General features: G+C 25.4%; 3 protein-coding genes across 3 annotated transcripts; all 3 read left to right on the plus strand.

Annotated features, from left to right (window-relative positions):
* Positions 1 to 1977: 1977 nt before the first annotated feature.
* Positions 1978 to 6683, plus strand: LOC107471646 (protein NRT1/ PTR FAMILY 5.4-like). The gene is made up of 5 exons (XM_016091137.3): positions 1978 to 2105; positions 3576 to 3793; positions 4468 to 4710; positions 5142 to 5380; positions 5838 to 6683. The coding sequence occupies exons 1-5, from the start codon at positions 1979 to 1981 to the stop codon at positions 6661 to 6663; spliced, it is 1653 nt and encodes a 550-aa protein (XP_015946623.1). The 5' UTR covers position 1978; the 3' UTR covers positions 6664 to 6683.
* Positions 6684 to 9815: 3132 nt separating this feature from the next.
* LOC107471647 (protein NRT1/ PTR FAMILY 5.4-like) lies at positions 9816 to 13740 on the plus strand. Its single transcript, XM_016091138.3, has 5 exons — positions 9816 to 9947; positions 10298 to 10515; positions 11173 to 11415; positions 12075 to 12337; positions 12815 to 13740. The coding sequence occupies exons 1-5, from the start codon at positions 9851 to 9853 to the stop codon at positions 13653 to 13655; spliced, it is 1662 nt and encodes a 553-aa protein (XP_015946624.1). The 5' UTR covers positions 9816 to 9850; the 3' UTR covers positions 13656 to 13740.
* Positions 13741 to 15036: 1296 nt separating this feature from the next.
* LOC107471648 (protein NRT1/ PTR FAMILY 5.4-like) lies at positions 15037 to 20328 on the plus strand. The gene is made up of 3 exons (XM_052255740.1): positions 15037 to 15136; positions 15508 to 15586; positions 19465 to 20328. The coding sequence occupies exons 1-3, from the start codon at positions 15037 to 15039 to the stop codon at positions 20294 to 20296; spliced, it is 1011 nt and encodes a 336-aa protein (XP_052111700.1). The 3' UTR covers positions 20297 to 20328.
* Positions 20329 to 20923: the final 595 nt, after the last annotated feature.

The following is a 20923-nucleotide window of genomic DNA, read 5'->3' on the forward strand; positions in this document are numbered from 1 at the left end:
TCACACATGTCATTGCAAAAGACGTTAAAAAAAACCCTCAAATTTAGTCCATCTAATAAAATAAATTTAATCGAATCGAATCTAAAATTAATCGAGTCACAAATTTTTTGTTAGTCTGGTTCACTTTTCCAAAATGATTATAGAATTTATTTGGTTATGTTATTTAAAAATATCTTTTTAATTTTTTATATATATTTAAAAGATATTTGTAATAAAAATAAAATTACTAAAAAAATTAAACAATTTTTTTTCATAAATTTATAATTTTCATCCACTAAAAAAATGTTTTTATAACATAAAAAGATGTTCAAAAGTAAAATAAGATCCTTTTAATACTTTAATACTGTATATGCGTCTAAAGTCTAAACAATAAAATATAAATGATACGCACTTCAAGTGTTCTTGATATGAAAAGTTAAAGTGTTATTTAAAATATATTAGTTTATATTTTTAGAATATTTTAATTTAATGAATTTTGATTTTGTTTATTTAATTACTAGATTGGACCTTATGTGTATAGGCTTTATGGTTTTCTTTGTTTTAACGTAATAAGAAGTTATAAATACCTCTTTAGCAATTGTAGTCGTAATATAGAATGATTTAGAGATTTGAAAACCTTTTTTGATTTCGTGATGAAATCATAGTGTAGACAATTGAGGTTGAGGAGTCCATCTCTTATTGCATCGGGGAATTGAGTAAAAGGTTGAGGAGTCCATTCGATTCAATTCCTAAATTATGGCGTTGACAAGTTAGGTTGAGGAATCCCTTTCTTGTTGCGTCAAGAAATTGGGTAAAAAGTAGAATAATTCTCTTTGGTCTCAATTTCAATATATCCTTTTTATTTCTATTTTAATTTTAATATATATTTTTTATTCAGTTTGAATCCTATCTTTTTGTTTATCTTTTATTTCTTTATTAATAAATAACTTTTGTGTTTTAAAAATATCTCTTTTTAAAAAGTCATTTAAAATATTTTTTTTTTAAAAAAAAGAGAGAGAAAAAATCCCCTAAACAAGCCCATTATTAGACATTATGATAATTTTCTGAAACAATTAGATCATCTTTCAAATTAAAAGTAACACTTTTTAGTTTTTACTTGCATACGTACCAAGATTATGTTTCTTTGTGTGGCAGTATACATGCATACTACATACTTTTGAACCTGCCCAAAAAATTCCAAAGATCTTTTAAAGTTATTTAAAAGATTTTGAACTTTTGACCAATCTCTCTGTATCTTCTCAATTCTCGTGCATGCATACTTCCAAATTTGGGTAACTTTAATTTATAATAGATACCGTTATATATATAATGATATTAAATGTATATTAAATTTATATTAAATTCAGTCAATTAAAATATTAAATATATATTATGTTAGAAAAGTAAAACAATAGAAAAAAAATTATGTGTATTCAAATTAGGTAAAATAATATAATATAAAAGAATATTTATATGTGTTAAGATAATCCAAATAATAAAGTTGTAATATTTTATAATAAATATTTAGATATATTAAATAATTCTAACAAAAATTAATTGATCTTAATATATTCTAACATCTTTTATTTTTTGTTCAAATTTAAGTGACAAATTGAGTTTAAAATTTATTTAAAATAATAAAAGAAAAAAAAAAAGAAAATTGAATAAACTAGAACGGTATAGACAGAATTATCAAAAAAAATACAGATAAAACTGTCAAAAAAATACAGACAAAATTATTTAAAAAAATACAAACAAAACTATTGCAAAAAATATAGTCAATAATATAAAATATATATTAAAATATTTAATATATATTAAAAATAAATTAAATAATATAAATTTATATACAATTTTATAATAAATGATTTTAATGTATATATAATATTTTTTTATATATAAGCTTGCTGAATCAGAATCAGAATCATATCTAACTACTTGTCTTCAATTCCCAAGATATATATGATAAGTTAATTAGTAAAGTTGATTAGCAGTTATTATGGCACTAATAAAAAGCTCAAGCTGCAGTGAGAGTGAGAGAGACATAAGAAAGGGACTCATCCGCCATGGCCAGCACCACACCAACACCATCAAAGGTGGTTGGCATGCTGCCATCTTCATCATCTGTGAGCTCATCATCACTTCATTATTCATAATCTGTCTCTGTTTAGTTGGCTTTGTTTTTGTAAATCTCTTTCTTCATAAGAATTATTACATCATAATTATTGAATAATTTAAACTTTTTTTTATAAAATTTTTTTAAGTGAAGTAATTTGTAGGCTAAAAAATTTAGATATAAAAGTGATATGAGTAATATACTTTAACATGGTAATTTTTTATGTTTTTAAAATTGTGGGAGGTACAGAAATCGAATGGTTCGATTTGTATTAGAAAAATTAAAAATTTTGAAAATTGTCCGATTTCTGTACCCCCAAATTTTTTTATTTTTTTAACACAAATCGGACGGTCCGATTTGTGTATCTCTTACAAATTGGACAGTTCGATTTATGTAATTCTAACAAATCGGATGGTCTGATTTCTACTTCTCTAATTAAACGATTCCACATTTGAGAATAACACTCTAACAATTCACATTTCAAAAAAACATCATTATCATTCCAATATTAAAATTAAAAAAAAAGTGTAATTTGTATCTATAGATCATGGATTTTGTTATCTTGGACGCTTGTTAAAAATACTTTTTTTTTTGAAAAAAAAAACCTTTTATTTTTATATACTTTGAAAGAAATTCAATAACGAAATTCATACGTTTATCTAGCTAAAACTTTTTTTTTAAAAAGTAAGAAATTAATTAAATAAAAAGAGACGCCCCCGAAAAATTTTTAAATAATACTTTATTCTTTATATTTATAAAATGTATACACTTTTTTCTTCCAAAATTAAAATAATAAACACTTTAGTCCATTTGATCAAAATATGTATCAATCATACATAAACTAGTAATAATTATTTGATTGATAATAATAATATTAATATAAAATATATTTATTATTTTACTAAATTTGAATTATTTCTAATATATTTTATCACATAATATAAAATATTTTAAGTAATTACAAAAATATTTAGTTCAATTTTTTTATATATTTCATTATTATTAATGTAATAGTTTTATTTTTTTTTGATATTTCTCATATAATATGAAATATTTTTAATTGTTAACAAAATATTTAATTTGAAATATTTTATATATTTCATAATTTTTAATGTAATGAATTTTATTGTCAAACATATATAACTGCAATAATTTTTAAAATCTTTATTTTAAAAGTCAATTTTAATAAAAAAAATTAAAAAATAAAAACTTTATCAAATTATACTTTTTCTTTCTTTTCTTCTTTTTTTCTTTTCCTTTTATGCTATAATATAAGGCCAATTTTTATGATATCTATGAATCGTTATCTAATTTTTTTTAATTTACTTTTTGTAGTAAACTTTGATTTTTTAAAAATTATTTATTTTTTTAATATCTTTTAAATTAATTATTAATTTTAATTTTTTTTAATAAATAGACATCACGTTTTAGATACCATAACATTCACCATAATACAGTTATTTATTTGTTTATTTTGTAGGTGTGGAATTTGCACAACAATTTGCTTTTACAGGGTTGTCATCAAATTTGATAACATATCTAACAAATGAGATTCATGAATCCATAACCGAAGCAACGAAGAATGTAAACACTTGGCTTGGTGTTTCGTCCCTCTTCCCATTGCTTGGTGGATTCATTGCTGATTCCTATCTTGGTCGCTTCAACACTGTTGTCATATCCTCTTTCATTTATCTTTTGGTAATTTTTTAATTATTTTACTAAGAAAACATATATACATATATCCATAAACATGATGACATGTATGATATGTCTACTTATTGGTTTTCAATTAATCCTGAATTTGGTTAGTACACTACTAGAAATATGCTTAGAATCGTCGAATTTACTGTCGAATCATTTCTGTTGGTATTACTATTGATTTTTCGACAATGACATGGAACCATGGAATCTAGGAATTTTTATCGTTAGATTTGCAAGTCCGTCTGTAATTTTGACAGGAAAATTGACGCCAAGAGCCCTTTAAATTGGCGGCAACATTACGTCGCTGAGTAGATGGATGGTCTTCAAATTCTTATGTTTTTATTGTATGCTACTTTGAGACTATAAGATTTGGATACTGCTTGCTCTCTAATTGGGACTATGATGATTACATGCATGCACTACAACATTTCAGGCTTTAAGTTACGATTTTTTTTGTCATATTTAAAAACTGTAACCTAAAATCCTCTATAATTATGGTTTTTTGCCATAACCATAAAAAATACTTTTAGTTACAATTTATTTTAAAACCGTGACTATATGGTCACTATTTTGAAGATAACCTTTTATAATAGAATTATTTTAGATTTTACACGACACTTTTTGTTGCCATATTCAAAAACTGTGACCTAAAAGCGTCTATATGCATGCAGGGCATGATTTTGATGATGATCTCAGTGTCGATTTTGAAGAACGATAAGCTTTTCTTCATATCACTTTATGTGTTAGCAATGGGAGATGGAGGCCATAAGCCTTGCGTCCAAACTTTTGCGGCGGATCAGTTTGATGGGAACATGGAAGACCAAAGAGAAGCTAAGAGCTCTTTCTTTAATTGGTGGTACTTAGCCATTGTTCTTGCATGCACTTCCTCCGTTTTCCTTGTCGTTTATATACAGGTATTTAATTTCATTTGTTAAAATAAAAAATGTTAAAGAACTAATATTTTTAGTAGATAAAAATGAAGAATTCGTTAGTATTCACTTGAATGCAAAATAAACATAAGAGAAAAATATTAATCACATAATATTTTTTACAGTAAAATAATTTCCACAGTATACAATAGAACACATGCATAACTTAAAAAACAATTGTGACATGCACACAAAAAATCAATCACTAAATTAGTTATAATGTATTTGTATATAAATATATAAGTTATTTAATTTATTTTTAATGCATATTTTGTATTTCAATATATATTCTATACTAGTGACTAATTTAGTAACAGATTCTTTATATACATCTAACGTAGTTAAATTTTTTCTATCAACTTTTTTTGGGTACACCTAAAAATAATACCATCATATACATATATATATAATTACAGGATAATGTTGGGTGGGCAGCAGCACTAGCATTACCATCAGGAGTGTGGACAGTGGCAATAGCAGTGTTCTTTATTGGAATCAAAAGATACAAAACAGAAACTCCAAAAGGGAGTTCCTTTATTTCTATTGCCCAAGTTCTTGTTGCTTCATGTCGCAAATGGAACCTCAAACATGATACTTCTGTCTATTATTATGGTGATCACTACCATGACCAAATAGAACACACAGATCAACTCAGGTGTCTTTTATTATATTAGTTTTTCTTTGCATTTTATATTAGAATTTAATTTTGATGCACTCTCAATATAAAATAATTTTACACCTACGTCTAATTACATAACGGCAAGTCAGTGAAAACAATTTTCTGTTACATTGACCGCATGAATGATCATAAAAAAATAACTGATGTAATTAGACGACGGTATAGAATGTTTTATATTATTAATGTATTAAAAGTAAACTCTTATATTATTATATTGCTTGACACATGCATAAAAGTAATCATTAATTGCTCAATTAATAAGTATAGAGAACTAATTTTTAATTAGTTAACGTTAATCAATTTTTTATTATGAAATTGTTTTTTTAACCCTCATGTTTTAGAAAATTTAAGGCTTAGGATTAAGATTTGGACTTAGAATTAAAAAAATTAAAATTTAGACTTTAGAATTTTATTGGATTGAAATTTATTACAGATTTTTGGACAAGGCAATGATGATGGATGAACATGATGCTACAAACAACACGAGAGAACCATGGAGGTTAAGCTCAATTACACAAGTTGAAGAAGTAAAGCTTGTTCTTCGTTTAATTCCTATATGGCTAAATTGTTTGATGTTCGTTGTTGTCCAAAATCAAATGAGCACATTTTTCATCAAACAAGGTAGCACATTGAACCGTACCATAGGAAAAACAGGGTTTCAAATCCCTCCGGCATCACTTCAAGGTGTTGTAGGAATTGTAATCCTTTGTGGTGTTCCCATCTACGACCGTGTTTTCGTGCCGATTGCTAGAAAGTTCACAAAACATCCCTCCGGCATAACGGTATTACAGAGGATTGGAGTTGGTCTAGTTTTGTCTATACTTAACATGGTTGTTTCAGCACTCGTAGAGGCCAAAAGGATAGCTATTGCTATACAGTATAATCTTGTCGACGATCCCAAATCAATTATACCGTTGAGTATTTGGTGGTTGTTACCTCAGTACGCAATTCTTGGAACTGCCGACGCACTCGCAGTCGTCGGACTCCAAGAATTGTTCTATAGTCAGATGCCGGAGGGACTAAGAAGTTTGGGAGCAGCGGCATATGTTAGCCTCTTTGGAGTTGGGAGTTTTGTGGCAAATGCAATAATAGATGTTGTGATTGCAATCACTTCAAGAATTGGTTATAAATGGTTAGGAAATAATTTGAATAAGGCACATCTTGATTACTATTATTGGTTATTGGCTGGATTAGGTGCTCTTAACCTTTGTGTTTATCTAAGGATTGCCAATGGTTTTGTTTATAAAAATGTATCATGAGCTAAATTAGCTTATGATGATGCATGTATTTAACTTGACAAAAGATTTGTTTGTGGAAAATGCAATAATAAAGTAATTTTTTTTGTAGTCAATAATTATTCTGCTAATTTGTATTTTAAATTTTTCGGGTGGTTAATCTTGTTGAAATGCAATTCAATCTTGTTAAAAGAGAAGTTAATGTTGTAGCTAATCTATTAGCGAAAAGAGGAGCTTGAAATGAGACAGAATTCACCAAGTGGTTGGAATCTTGGTCGGAATTGTGAGATCGATGCTCTCCACCATGACCTTGTTATTCTGTCTTGTTGTTAATTTTTTTTCTAGGATCGGGTTTTTTGTTCTAACTTTTTTTTAGACAAAAAAAAATTGTTTGGAATAATTTGGTGCATTTTAGTCCAATTTAACATTTAACTAGATAGCGAGTTACCTTATGGTTCAATTTTAACATGATATTGGAGGTATAATTAAGTATCTTGTAGTGGTTAGCCTTAAGCAAATTGTTGGAGGAATTGAAATTTAGATAATACTTATTTATTCTAGGATTAATTTTGACTGATAATATAGGTTTGAGATTTGTGAGGCGAAGAAGAATGTCGAACAATTTATTTGTCAAAAAAAATGCAATAAAAACAAAAAATTGTTTTGCATTTTATTGGTGAGTTCAATTAGGGAGTTATTTTTCGACTAATATCCATTAATTTTTTTAAATTTTAAATTCTATTTTTAAATCTAATCATTGTATATTTTAACTCTAAAGCCTCGAAAAATAGGTTAAAAAACAATTTATAATAAAAAAAACCCCTAATATCGACTAATTAAAAAATGGTTCTCTATATTTATTCTTGATTCATTGCTTCCATGACCAATACCAACAACAATCTTAATACCACCTTGGAATGCTTGTATTGTGTGTAGAAATGACAATATAGAAAAACAGAGATGAGGAACACCCCATTTCCCACCTCACATACACTGAATTTTTTTTTCATCTCAATTTCCATTTTTAATAATAGAAAAATATTCCTCTCCATATTCACATTTTTTATGGAGATATATAGTCCTGAGGAGTCTCACTATAATTATTCATTCAATAAAAAGTATGTTAATTTTAATATAATTAAGATCAACATTAACTTAATAATTTTTATTATATCATATAATAAAAACAACAAACATCAACATCTCAAATATTATATAATTTTAAAACTAAAAATAGTATTTTAAATGCTGAATGTTTTTATTTAAAATGCTTTCCAATATTCAAATATTAGTATCTTCATTATAAAAAAATAGAGTAAAATATCATTTTTGTCTCCAACATTTGGGGTAAGTCTTAAAATTGTCCTTAACGTTTAAATCGTCCTATTTAAGTCCCTAACGTTTCAAAATTGGCTCAATGTTGTCCTGCCGTTAGGATCTGTTAATAGAATTGACAGCGCGATGGGACAAAATTGAGACGATTTTTGAAACGTTAGAGACTTAAATAGGACGAAAACGTTGGGGGGACAAAAACAATACATAAAAATAAATTTTAATTTTATCCTTCAATAATATCAATTTTTTACGTTACATAGTTATTCAATTATTTTTTAACCACATCTAAGTAAATTGAACTTAATCACATTACTTTTATTCTAAATAACTTTATTTTTTATAATTTTACTTTTAAAAACTTTTACTCATCATAAAATATTTGTAAAATGACTAGTACATAACCTTGCGAAATTAAAAAGAAAAAAAATTATACATATACAATAAAGTATTAATTGTACCTTTTTCTCTAATGTATCGAAATTTTTTAATGTTTAAGAGTAAAAATCTTTAAAAGTAAAATTATAAAAAAATAAATTTATTTAGAAAGAAAGTAATGTGATTAAGTGTAATTTACGTAGATATGATTAAAAAATAATTGAATAACTATGTACCGTAAAAAATTTTGATATTATTGAAGGATAAAATTAAAATTTATTTCTATGTATCATTTTTGTCTTCAACGTTTTCGTCCTATTTACGTCCCTAAAGTTTCAAAATCGTTTCAATTTTGTCCCACCGTCAATTTTGTTAATAGAAGATCTCTAACGACAGGACAATATTGATCTAATTTTAAAACGTTAGAGACTTAAATATGACGATTTAAACGTTAGAAACAACTTTGGAACTTACTCTAAATGTTAGGAACAAAAACGATACTTTACTCTAAAAAAATGTGACTGCTATTTTAAATATATATATATATATATATGGAATATTTTAAAATTTCTCAAAGAAAAATCTTCATTCTAATTCTCATAATTCCGCCGAGTGATTTTTGCCTATTTTCGTCTCCAATTCGAATATCTCTAATTTCGTGTGTCTAAGGTGAGTTGACTAAAAATGGAGTAATAATTCTAATGCAAAAATCCAAAGGAAAAATTGATTTAATAAGTACAATTAAAGTGCATTTAATTAGTCAATGATATAGAAATAATAATGGTGGTCAATAAAATTAAAACCAAAATTAATTTTAATATAAAATAGATTCCCATTTATTTGTCCAAAACAGAAATCCTTGACCTTATCCTCATAAAGAAAAATATTTAATTTAGAGAATCCTTAGATAAATTAATAATAATATGAATTTAATTTTGATGTACTATCAGTGTAAAATAGTTTTATATGTGTATTTAATTATGTAATGCCACATCAGTAAAAATAACTATTTTTCACATTGACCGCGTGAATAATCATTCAAAATAACGAATATAATTACACGACTGTATAAAATATTTTATACTGTTAGTGCTTCAAAATTAAACTCTAATAATATATCCTCTTTTTTACGCATATTTCCAAACTAAGGCTACATTAATTTTGGGTGTTTTTCTCTTATGTTTTAGATTTTTTTTTAATATAATAATTTTACAATTATTTTAAATATTTGTTGTTATTTAATTTTAGATTTTTTTATTAAATTTTGAATGTTTTTCATAATAATTTAAATTTATATTCTTTAAAAACAAATTACTAATTAACTACCCCCTAATTAATTATCCATCGAAATTGGTTTCCAAACTAAGGCTACATTAATTTATTGCCTTCGGTTTGTGTCTATATAGTACTAACTACTATAAATATATATACTGTATAGTAAATATATTTTCTCTTCTTTGTTTTTTTTTTCCTTCTTCTATTAATTTGGCCATTATATATTATGGAAAGAAGTTTCAACAGTGACACAAGAAAGCACCTCCTCCAACACCACCCCAAAACCATGAAAGGTGGCTGGCATGCTGCAAGGTTCATTATCAGTGAGTATTTCACCTCATTGATGTTTAGAAATTTTGATGGTTTTTGTCTTTGTGAATGAATTAAATGTTTAAGTTTGATTATTAGGTTTTGGATATCATCATGGATCATTGAACCTTGAAATTTCATAATTATTATGTATAATAAGTTAATAATAATATAAAATCTCTTATGATCTAAATTTTTGATGGTTAAACTATAATCACTGCACAAAAAATTAACAACGTCTCAAGCATATACAATATTACAATATTTTGTAACAAATTAAATAATTGTATTCTTTCAACTTTTTTTTCTTCTTCTTTATATACAATAATTATTTTTATTATATTTTTTTATTTTTTATTTGTAGGTGTTGAATTTGCACAACAATTTGCCTTTATAGGGTTGTCATCAAATTTGATCACATACCTAACAAATGAGCTTCAAGAAACCCTAATTGAAGCAACAAAAAACATAAACACTTGGGTTTTTGTTTCGTCCGTCTTCCCTTTGCTTGGTGCTTTCATCGCTGATTCTTACATTGATCGCTTTAAAACTGTCACTATATCCTCCTTCATTTATCTCTTGGTATATAATTCATAAATTTCAACTCCATCATATCTAAATCTTTTTAATATTTTTTATTTTTATTATTTATAATTGATTCTTTTCTTTATTAATTTTGTGTTTCTAATTTAATTATGGTGTGATTATAACTTATATCGTTCACACCTCTGCACTATAGTTTTATATAGTTAATACCTACCTACTTAATCAACTTAAGTAGTTCTAAACATATAATCCTTAATATTTTATTTTTATTTAACTTTTATTATATTTGATGGGTATTCATTATAGGCTAATCATCCAAACAGAAGTTATAGATTTTTTTTGGTATTTTGTTACCGTCATTTTTTTTCTTTTATAAATTTTTTAATCAATGTAATTGGATATAATCATATTAGGTATACACTAAAATCAGTAATTAAAATTAGTTATCAGTACAAAATACATATCAAAATATAAAACATCCATTACAAATGAATTAAACTATACATATATTTATATACAAATATACTGGTAGTTGATTTAAGTATATACTCAATATTTTTGAAGTTACACCTATAAAATGGATATTTTTGTTATATGTATATCAAAATCAACCACCGTATAAAATTCACATTGAAATATAATACAAAATATACATTAAAAAAAAGTGATTTAACAATAACTTGATGTTAGCAGGGCATGATTTTCATGACACTTTCAGTGTCCATTTTGAAGCACGATAAGCTCTTTTTTGTAGCACTTTATGTGTTCTCCGTCGGAGACGGCGGAATTAAGTCGTGCGTTCAACCTTTTGCAGCGGATCAGTTTGATGAAGAGAAGGAGGAGCAAAGGGAAGCCAAGAGCTCTTTCTTTAATTATTGGTATTTGGTCGTAGTACTTGCCAACTCTTCTGCCGTCTTCTTTATTGTTTATGTACAGGTAATTTCATTCTTTATGGCTCCATATTTTTGTTAATTAATTTAAAATTATGTAATATAAAAATTCAGAATCAATTATAATTTAATGGTTAAAAGTTATATATAAATTTTACCATTTAAAGGTAGTCGGCTCGATGTGGTTAGTTTGACAGAAGTTATATGTGAATATCTATATAAAAAAATAAATTGAAAAAGGGACGGAAAATAGAGATTACAAACGTTTGTTTTTAGCAGGGTAAAATATGGTTTTTTTTTATTCCTATTGTTTGCAATTTTTTAAAAAAATACCTGTAATATTTAATTTCATTCAATTTTGTTTGTAAAATTTTTTATTTATGTCAAACTATATATTCATTGACATTTTCAATTTTGTCCTTAATGTTTTAAACAAAGTTAACGTCCCAAGGCATTTTAGATATAAATAAAATTAAACATTAGGAGTATTTTTAAAGAAAATCGTACATATTAAGATTAAAAAATATATTTTAACCCCCTCTCTCTATATATATGCATAGATTATAAGATCCGATAAAAATAAAAATATATATAATAAATATTCACATGAATATATTTTCATTTAAAATAATTTAACATATTTAATTAAACTGTTTATAACAACGTATATTGACATCTTAACTATTATTTTCGTATATCATGCAGGACAATATTGGGTGGACTGTAGGACTAGGGTTGCCAGTAGGGGTGTGGACAGTGGCAATAGCAGTGTTTTTGATTGGAACAAAAAGATATAAAAGAGAAAACCCTAAAGGGAGTCCCTTCACTACAATTGCCCAAGTTCTTGTTGCTGCATCTCTCAAATGGCGCCTAAAACACTTACCAACCCATGACACTTCTTTGTGTTATTATGGTCTTGATGATGACCATCATCCACTTCCAACTTTGGAACACACTCATCACCTCAAGTGAGTTTTTATTATTTTTTTTTCGTACTCTCTTCATTTTAAAATAAGTATCGTTTTCACTTATGAAATTCATTGAAAAGTTGGTGTATCTAGACAAAGAACTTATTTAGATACATTTATTTTTTAATAAACTTAAAAAGTGAAAGCCACGCTTATTTTAAAATAATCAAAATAATTTTTGAAAAATTAAGTGGATAATAATTTAATTCTTGAACAATTAAATGTTTCGAATAATTTTGAAGATACAACTCTAAATCCGATTGGCCCTTCCATCAATTAGCAGAACGACTAAGTTAGTTTTCTATTGTGTTTTTCAATAATTAATTTAATGAGTTTGATTTTTTAACAACTAAATTGACAAATACGAAATCTATGAAGAACTATTTTAACAAATAATCGTTCTAAATTATTAGCTGGTTAAATACGATTTAAAATTATTTTCTTTTGATGGCATAAATTGAAAACTATATACTATAGATTTTTGAACAAAGCAATGATGATCGATGAGAATGATGCTTCAAGCAAGAGTAGAAATCCATGGAGGCTATGTTCAGTTACTCAAGTTGAAGAAGTAAAGCTTGTCCTTCGCCTCATTCCTATATGGCTATGTTGTGTCATGTTTTTTGTTGTCCAAAGCCAACTAGTCACATTCTTCCCCAAACAAGGTAGCACAATGCGACGCCACATAGGATCGAAGTTCGAAATCCCTCCGGCATCACTTCTAGGGTTTGTTGGAATCGTAATGCTCTGTGAAATTCCTGTCTACGACCGAGTTTTCGTGCCGGTCGCCAGAAAATTCACAAAGCATCACTCTGGTATTACATTATTGCAAAAGATTGGTGTCGGTCTATTTTTGTCTATACTAAACATGATTGTCTCGGCACTCGTAGAGGCCAAAAGGGTTGGTGTTGCAAAACAACATAATCTCATCGACGATCCGAATTCAATTTTACCGATCAGTATCTGGTGGTTGCTACCTCAGTATATTCTTTCTGGAACTTCTGATGTTTTCACAATTATTGGACTTCAAGAATTGTTTTATGATCAAATGCCGGAGGGATTGAGAAGTTTGGGAGCTGCAGCATTTGTTACTCTCTATGGTGTTGGAAGCTTTTTTAGTAATGCTATTATTGTTATTATGGTGGCAATCACTTCAAGAATTGGTGAAAAATGGTTTGGGAATAATCTAAATAAGGCACATTTGGATTATTTTTATTGGTTACTAGCTGGATTAAGTGTTTTTAATCTTTGTGTTTATCTATGGATTGCCAAGGGTTTTGTTTACAAAAAGGTTCTTAACCCTAATTCAGTGTCCTGAATTAGTATTAATGTGTTTGTAATGTTGGATAGTATTAAAAAAAAGGCTCATATAAGAAAAATAAATAAATAAGTATTTTTATTTTTATTTTTTTCTTGTGAAGACAAATAAATATTTTTTTTGTAAATCATATTAAGCATTTCCTCTGTTTCTAGCTGGCGCAGAGTAAGCATTTGCCCTTCTAGAATGATTTTTTTTTTCTTTTATACAATAAAACATATGTTTTTTTCTTATTATTTATTTTATTTGACCCCACGCTAAGATTAAAAATAAATTTTAGTCTTTAAAATAGTCATGTAAAATATGTTATTTTAGAACAAGATACAAAAAGATTAGATTATTGTTCTTTAACATTATAAAAAATCTTATCACAATAACTATAAAAATAGAAGAATTATTATTCATTATATAGAAATTTCCTCCTCTCTATAAAGGCGGAGAGAGAGAGAAATATATAAGTTTTGGACTTTAAACCATTTTATTATTATTTGGTGAAGACTCTTGCAAAAATTATATTTATATAAAATTGATAATTGAGACTATTAAATAATTTGTCATATTTGATTAAATAATTATTTGATAATTTTTAATTATTAATTCTATATGAAGATTAATTTTATTTTTTATATTAATTAGTTTGTTCTACAATAAAATCTAGTTTTACAAATAAATAAAATTCAACACCAATTTAATATCTCACTAAATAGAATAAAAACTTAATTTAGGACTTCAAATTTTATAAACCACTCCATTTGATTTCTCAATTTATTCTATTAAATTTAACGTTGTAATTCATTATAGTTTCCAAACATATTTTGTGACATCATCGTGAGGTGTGAATGATTGAGGAATCAGTATGAGACTGAATTACAATTAAATATAAAAAATTCTTTTAAGTCAAATAAAATTAAATGACCAAACTAAGTCATAGAATTAACTTTAAAAGACTGAAATTTAGAGGACTAAATTAAGTCTTTACAATTCTAAATATATTACTAGTCATCATTAATTTAATGACCATGTAATATATTATTACTATGATATTTTTTTTCTACTAAAATATATAGTTATACAAACACATTTAAATTTAGTATTAATTAGTCGTTGAAAAGTTGCTGATGCGGTGTTTTATTATTTTTTATGTGATAAAAAAATTTTATTTTTTTTCATCAATTTATATCATCAGTGGATTCTGCAACCCATTTATATCTTTTTAAGCAAAAATTACTCAATTTATGTTCTTTTTCGTGCAAATTGATATTGATAATATAAATAGAATTTTTTTTCGATATTTGACAATATAAATAGAATAGCTCTACATAACATTAATTAAATCACAGTCTAAATAATAGTACACACTATTTTGCTTAACTTGATAGTTATGACTCAGACTGAAGGCACCACTATGGTTAACGACGACAGCAACATTCCCGCTAAAACCACCAAAAAGGGTGGCTGGCATGCTGCCATCTTCATCACATGTGAGTTTCTTTTCTTTTCGTTTTTTTTAACTTGTATTTTACTTATTTGTATTCGAAGATAAAAATATAAAGATTTTAAGACAGAAAAATAGAATGATATTTTTTTTCTCTCTTAAAAATAATAAAAATTAAACTCTAAATTTTTTGATAGTAGAAATTCTCATATCATTTTATGAAACTATTAAAAAAATAAATAAATTAATAAAAAAGAAACATAAATTATTATATTTTTAATAATTATACATGTTAAAAACATAATTAGTTATGTATTTTGTACAAAAAAATATATTAAAAATATAATTATTTATATTTTTTTATCATTTTAAACTTTGAAATAAGAAATTTTATCGAACTATTTGTTGTATGGATAGGTGTGGAATTTGCGGAGCGATTTACTTCGATGGGTTTGTCTGCAAATTTGATAACATACTTAACAAAAGAGCTTAGCGAGTCAGTAGTGAATGTAACAAAGAATGTCAACACATGGATCGGTGTTTCTTCTCTCTTTCCTTAATTTGGTGGCTTTTTCGCCGATTCTTATTTCGGTCGCTTTAACACCATCGTCTTCTCCTCCTTCATTTTTCTCTTTGTAAATATTTTTTGTTCTATCTTTTAAGAGTATCCTTAATTCTTTTTTATTATTCGTCAATCTTTTAAATTTTAAAATTATTATGTTACACACTAAAAATTAATTTATATATATAATAATAATAATAATAATAATAATAATAGAAAAGAAATGGAAGAAAGATAATAATCCATGCATAAATTTCTTAAAAATCAAATAAATTAAAGGTATGTATAACATTTAATGAATAATATCTTCACAAATCACAATTTAGTTTTTACATACGATTAATAATGTGTTCTTTTGAACAAAAGAAAAAAGTCAAAAACACGTCAAGAATTATTTTTTTTCTTTTAATTCAAAATGTAATAATAAATACCATAAAATAATTTTTTTTTAGTAAGAAAAATAATTGTATTTGTTATATAAAATAAATACATTAAATAATATTTAAAAATAATAGATAATAAATTGCAATGATATTTAATATTTTTCTTATAAAAGAAAATATTATTATAGCATATTGTAATAATGTCTTAATAATGTTCAACGATATACGGAACATGGTCAAAAAGATATATTAATATGAAATACTAATATTATCTAGAAACTAAATTCTTCGTAGATACACACAAAATATATTGTAATACATTTAATTGAATTACGAATTTAATAAAAAAAGTTAAATCTAATATAAAACATTTTTCAATAAATTTTTATTTTTTTAATATGAAAAATTGATGAATTTAGTATAAAATACATTGTATATGTTTTTTTTTTTGAAAGATTAGTGAATATAAAAAATATTTATTTTTATTACCATAACAATACGTAATAAAACTTAATCAAATGAATAAAATATAATAACATATTAGATATCAAACATTCTTGATACTCATATAAAAATACAATTGTTATTAGTTAAGGAAGTCACTCTGATAAAGACGTCTAAAATGTCTTTTTTTAAAGATATTTTTTCTTCTAGTCTTTTTTTAAAGATGCTTTTTAGTAATTAAAATTTAATACATATAATTGATTAAATCGTATTATTTTTGTCAAAATTAGGCCAAATAAATTAATTTAACCAAAAAAATAATTAATCAAAATTTAAATCGGTCTAAATTAATATTATTTTTTATAAAAAAATGACTACAATACACTTATTATAGAAAATGATTAAAATACTCTTATTATATATATTAATTTTGAGAATCCTAAATTTTAGTTTTTTTCTTTTTTGTTGTCATAAGATTAGGATTTAGAATTTTCAAAATTAATATATATATATATATAATCGATATTTTAGTTATTTTTTAATAGGAATATTATAGTTATTTTTTATAAAAAATATTAATTTGGACCGATTTAAAATTTAATTTGTTAATTTTTTAGCTAAACTGATTTGTCCGATTTAATTTTAATAAAAATAACACAGCTTAATTAATTATATGTGTTAAATTTTAATTTTTAAAAAATATTTAAAAAAAAATATTTTTGACATCTTTATCTAAGTGGCTCCCATTAATTAATTATGTATTTAAAATTTATTTTAGTTAACACTTAACAGAGCAAAGTAAATGTGTGTATGTTGGTTGTTAAAAAAAATGCCAATGTCAAGACAAGATAGTATCTAATATAAAGACTGTATAGTAGCATAATTGAGAAAAATATATAAATACTATTTGTATATCAAAATTAGTTATTAATATAAGGTTTAATTATTTTGTTGGTTTTTATAGTTTCATCGAATTTTTAATTAAGTCTTTATATTTTTTTTCTTTTTAATTAGGTCCTATATCAAATTAGATTTTGTAGCTAAGTCTCTATTATGAAAAAATGCTGAAAATAATGAAATATTTTGTTAAACTATATAGAATATTCAGTCAAGTGTTAGGCATATTTGTTTTGCTTAACAGAATATTCCGTTAATTCTAACGTTTTTTATCACGATAGAAACTTAATTACAAAATCTGACATGGTACAGAGACTTAATAAAAAAAAGTATAGGAATCTAATTGAAAATTCAGTGAAATTATGAAATTACATGCCTTTTGCATTTTTAATGGCCGTATAATTTGGTCAGATATGATCTTAGGCTCAGTGTGAAACAATCAAATTCTAACCTTTCTCATAGATTTGCTCCAAATCTTTTATTATTTTTCCTGTGGGGTTACCCTCCTGATCTGCAACTTGCAAACTTAGATCTTGAAATTAAACCCCGGTGGAAGATACTTAATCATGATACTTTTATGCAAAAGTTATTATTGTTTCCTAATTTACTAATCAATCAATTTGACTTCTCTAATTGCACCAATAATAATTATTCATGTTGCACATGTTTTAAATTTTTGTCAACAGTTCAAAAAAAAATAAAAATTAAAGAAGACAATTTGCTTTCCACTTCCTCCTTTCCGACCATATATTATAATATTGTTTGATTGGAAGTTTAGCTAAATTCCGCAAATTAATTAAAGCACAAAGATAAAATATTATTATTAAATTTAGAATTTAATTAATTTGTGTTCTGAGCGCATATATTTAAAAATATAATAATAAATTTTTTTTAATATTTTTAATTTATTTAATGTATTACAAATATAAAAGAAATTAATTTTATAATAATTTTTATAAAATATTTTTTTATAGTATGTTTAACTTATATTTTTAGAACACAACTTAGCAAAACTCAAAAGACAATAATAAATATATAAAAAAAAACTTGTTTTAAAGCTAATGAATGCATTTGAAAATCAAAATCTAACTTTCAACAAGGTCAACTATAAAAGGATCACAATATAGACATAAAACTTTTGAAAGGATAAATTATTATTTTAGTTCGATTTGAGCTAAATCCTATTTTGCTTTTGTTTATATGTCTTATTTTAGTTTATTTTAATTTTTAATCAGAATTATTTTTCTTTAAAAGTGTCTTCTTTTTAATAGATTTTGCTATCTTGTACACATTAAGATGATAAATAAAAATTATTTTTATAAAAAATACAAAAAATTTAAATTTTTAATAAATTTATTTTATATTTATTGCAAAAAAAAATATAAAATCTTTTATTATTGATAAGCTTATCGTATATCTTAAGGAGACATGTTAACTAAACTCTTTTTTATATTATTATCTTCTCTTAGGTTACAGCAACAATCGTAATTGTAGTAATTGTAATAGTAATTATATTGTTTTGAGAGTGAAGTTTGCAGAAAAATAATAAGAGAAATAAAAACTAATTAAAAAGTGATATTAAGAAAAATGTAACTAAAGACAAAAATAAAACGAACTTAAATCTTATCCCATAGGAAATAAAATATATAGTAATACTGTAATAATGTACTCTTGAAATAAGTCTAATAGATCTTTTTGTTGAAAATTTTTTTTTTAATTTTTTAACGTGTTTTTAGCAAATTTCTAGTAGTAAAAATACTAGTAAAATAAAAAAAAAAGATTTTTTTTTAGAAATTGTAATTTACATCTTTTTTTAAAAGATCTTTTTTCCTTTAAAAAAAGATGTTTTTCATGTAATAAATAAACAAAAAAGTACTTTTATATTGTTATACCCAAACATAATTGATAGATAAAAAGACTTTTTTACATGAGATATCCAAACATAAAATTACTTTTACTTTTTTATAAGATCTTTTAAAAAAATATAACTCGAAAGATCTTTTCTTAAAAGTTCACCCAAACAAGTATTATTAGAGTTGGTATGAACAAATATAATTTGTAGTTTTTTTTTCTTTCTTTTATTGACAGATTTTTAGACAAGGCAATGATCATTGATGAGCATGATGTTGCCAATAACACAAGAGATCCATGGAGGTTGTGCACATTAAATCAAGTTGAAGAAGTGAAGCTTGTCCTTCGATTAATTCCAATATGGCTAAGTTGTTTGATGTTCGTAGTTGTCCAAAGTCAACTAGCAACATTTTTTGTGAAGCAAGGTAGCACAATGAACCGTTCCCTCGGACCAAACTTTCAAATTCCTCCGGCATCGCTTCAAGGCGTTGTCGGAGTTATAATTCTTTTCGCCGTCGCATCTTACGACCGAATCTTCGTCCCAATTGTCCGGAAATTCACCGGACATCAATCCGGCATAACGGTTTTACAAAGGATTGGAATTGGTCTTTTTTGTTCCACACTTTGTATGGTTGTCTCGGCACTCGTAGAGGGCAAAAGAGTAAATGCGGCTAACCAACACAAGAATAATTATAATACTATTGAAGGTTTTTCACCTATGAGTATATGGTGGTTACTGCCTCAATATGCTATTCTCGGCGTCGCCGATGCGTTCGCGGTGGTTGGACTTCAAGAATTGTTCTATACTCAGATGTCGGAGGCGATGAGAAGCGTCGGCGCCGCCGCGTTTTTAAGCGTTTTAGGGGTTGGAAATTTTGTTGCCAATGCTATTATTGATATTGTGGTGGAAATAACTTCAAAAAGTGGGGGGAAATGGTTGGTGGGAAACAATTTGAATAAGGCACACCTTGATTACTTTTATTGGGTGTTGGCTGGGTTAAGTGCTCTAAGCTTAGGTCTTTATTTATTAGTCTCTAGTAGTTTTGTCTACAAAAAGGTGCATGTGTAAGATTAGTAATGGTGTTTGGCTTTTGTTATTTAGATGAGCATTTAAGAGCATCCGATATAGAGTTAGTAGGTTAAGTATATTAGTTAACTGTAATAAGGGATTAAAATATAAGTTTTATATTATTTAAGATAATGAAATTTGTGTTATGAATTAGTTTTGTATTATACAAGTTATAAAGGCTTTCATCTTTTTATTGTTTGGCTTTTGTATTTATTTTCTAAGCTCTGTCGGAAGTAAGAAATCTAGTTTATATTTGTTAATTTTGGCCAATCAAAATGGAGTTATGATTATTTTTATCATAATGAAATTGTTAACCTCACTAATATTAATGAATTGATCTAGATTATGTTAATATAGTGGAGTTGTTAAAGTCGTCAAAATTAGTAACCCAAATGACATTCCGACTAGAGTGTCTTTTGTTTAATTTATAGAGTTTACAAATTTGAATTGAGTGAACCTTTTTTTTAAAATATTTGATTACTATCAAAAGTGAATTTATAGTAAAATATTATATTTGGATACCTTTATTACTTTGAGGATGAATTTATTAAGAAGGACACAAATTTGGATTGTATACTTATAAAATAAGTAGGTCTTGAGAAATTTCGCACTCAACTTTTAGGTACA

The sequence above is a fragment of the Arachis duranensis genome, chromosome 10 (assembly GCF_000817695.3).
Source record: "Arachis duranensis cultivar V14167 chromosome 10, aradu.V14167.gnm2.J7QH, whole genome shotgun sequence".
Classification (NCBI taxonomy): Eukaryota; Viridiplantae; Streptophyta; class Magnoliopsida; order Fabales; family Fabaceae; genus Arachis; species Arachis duranensis.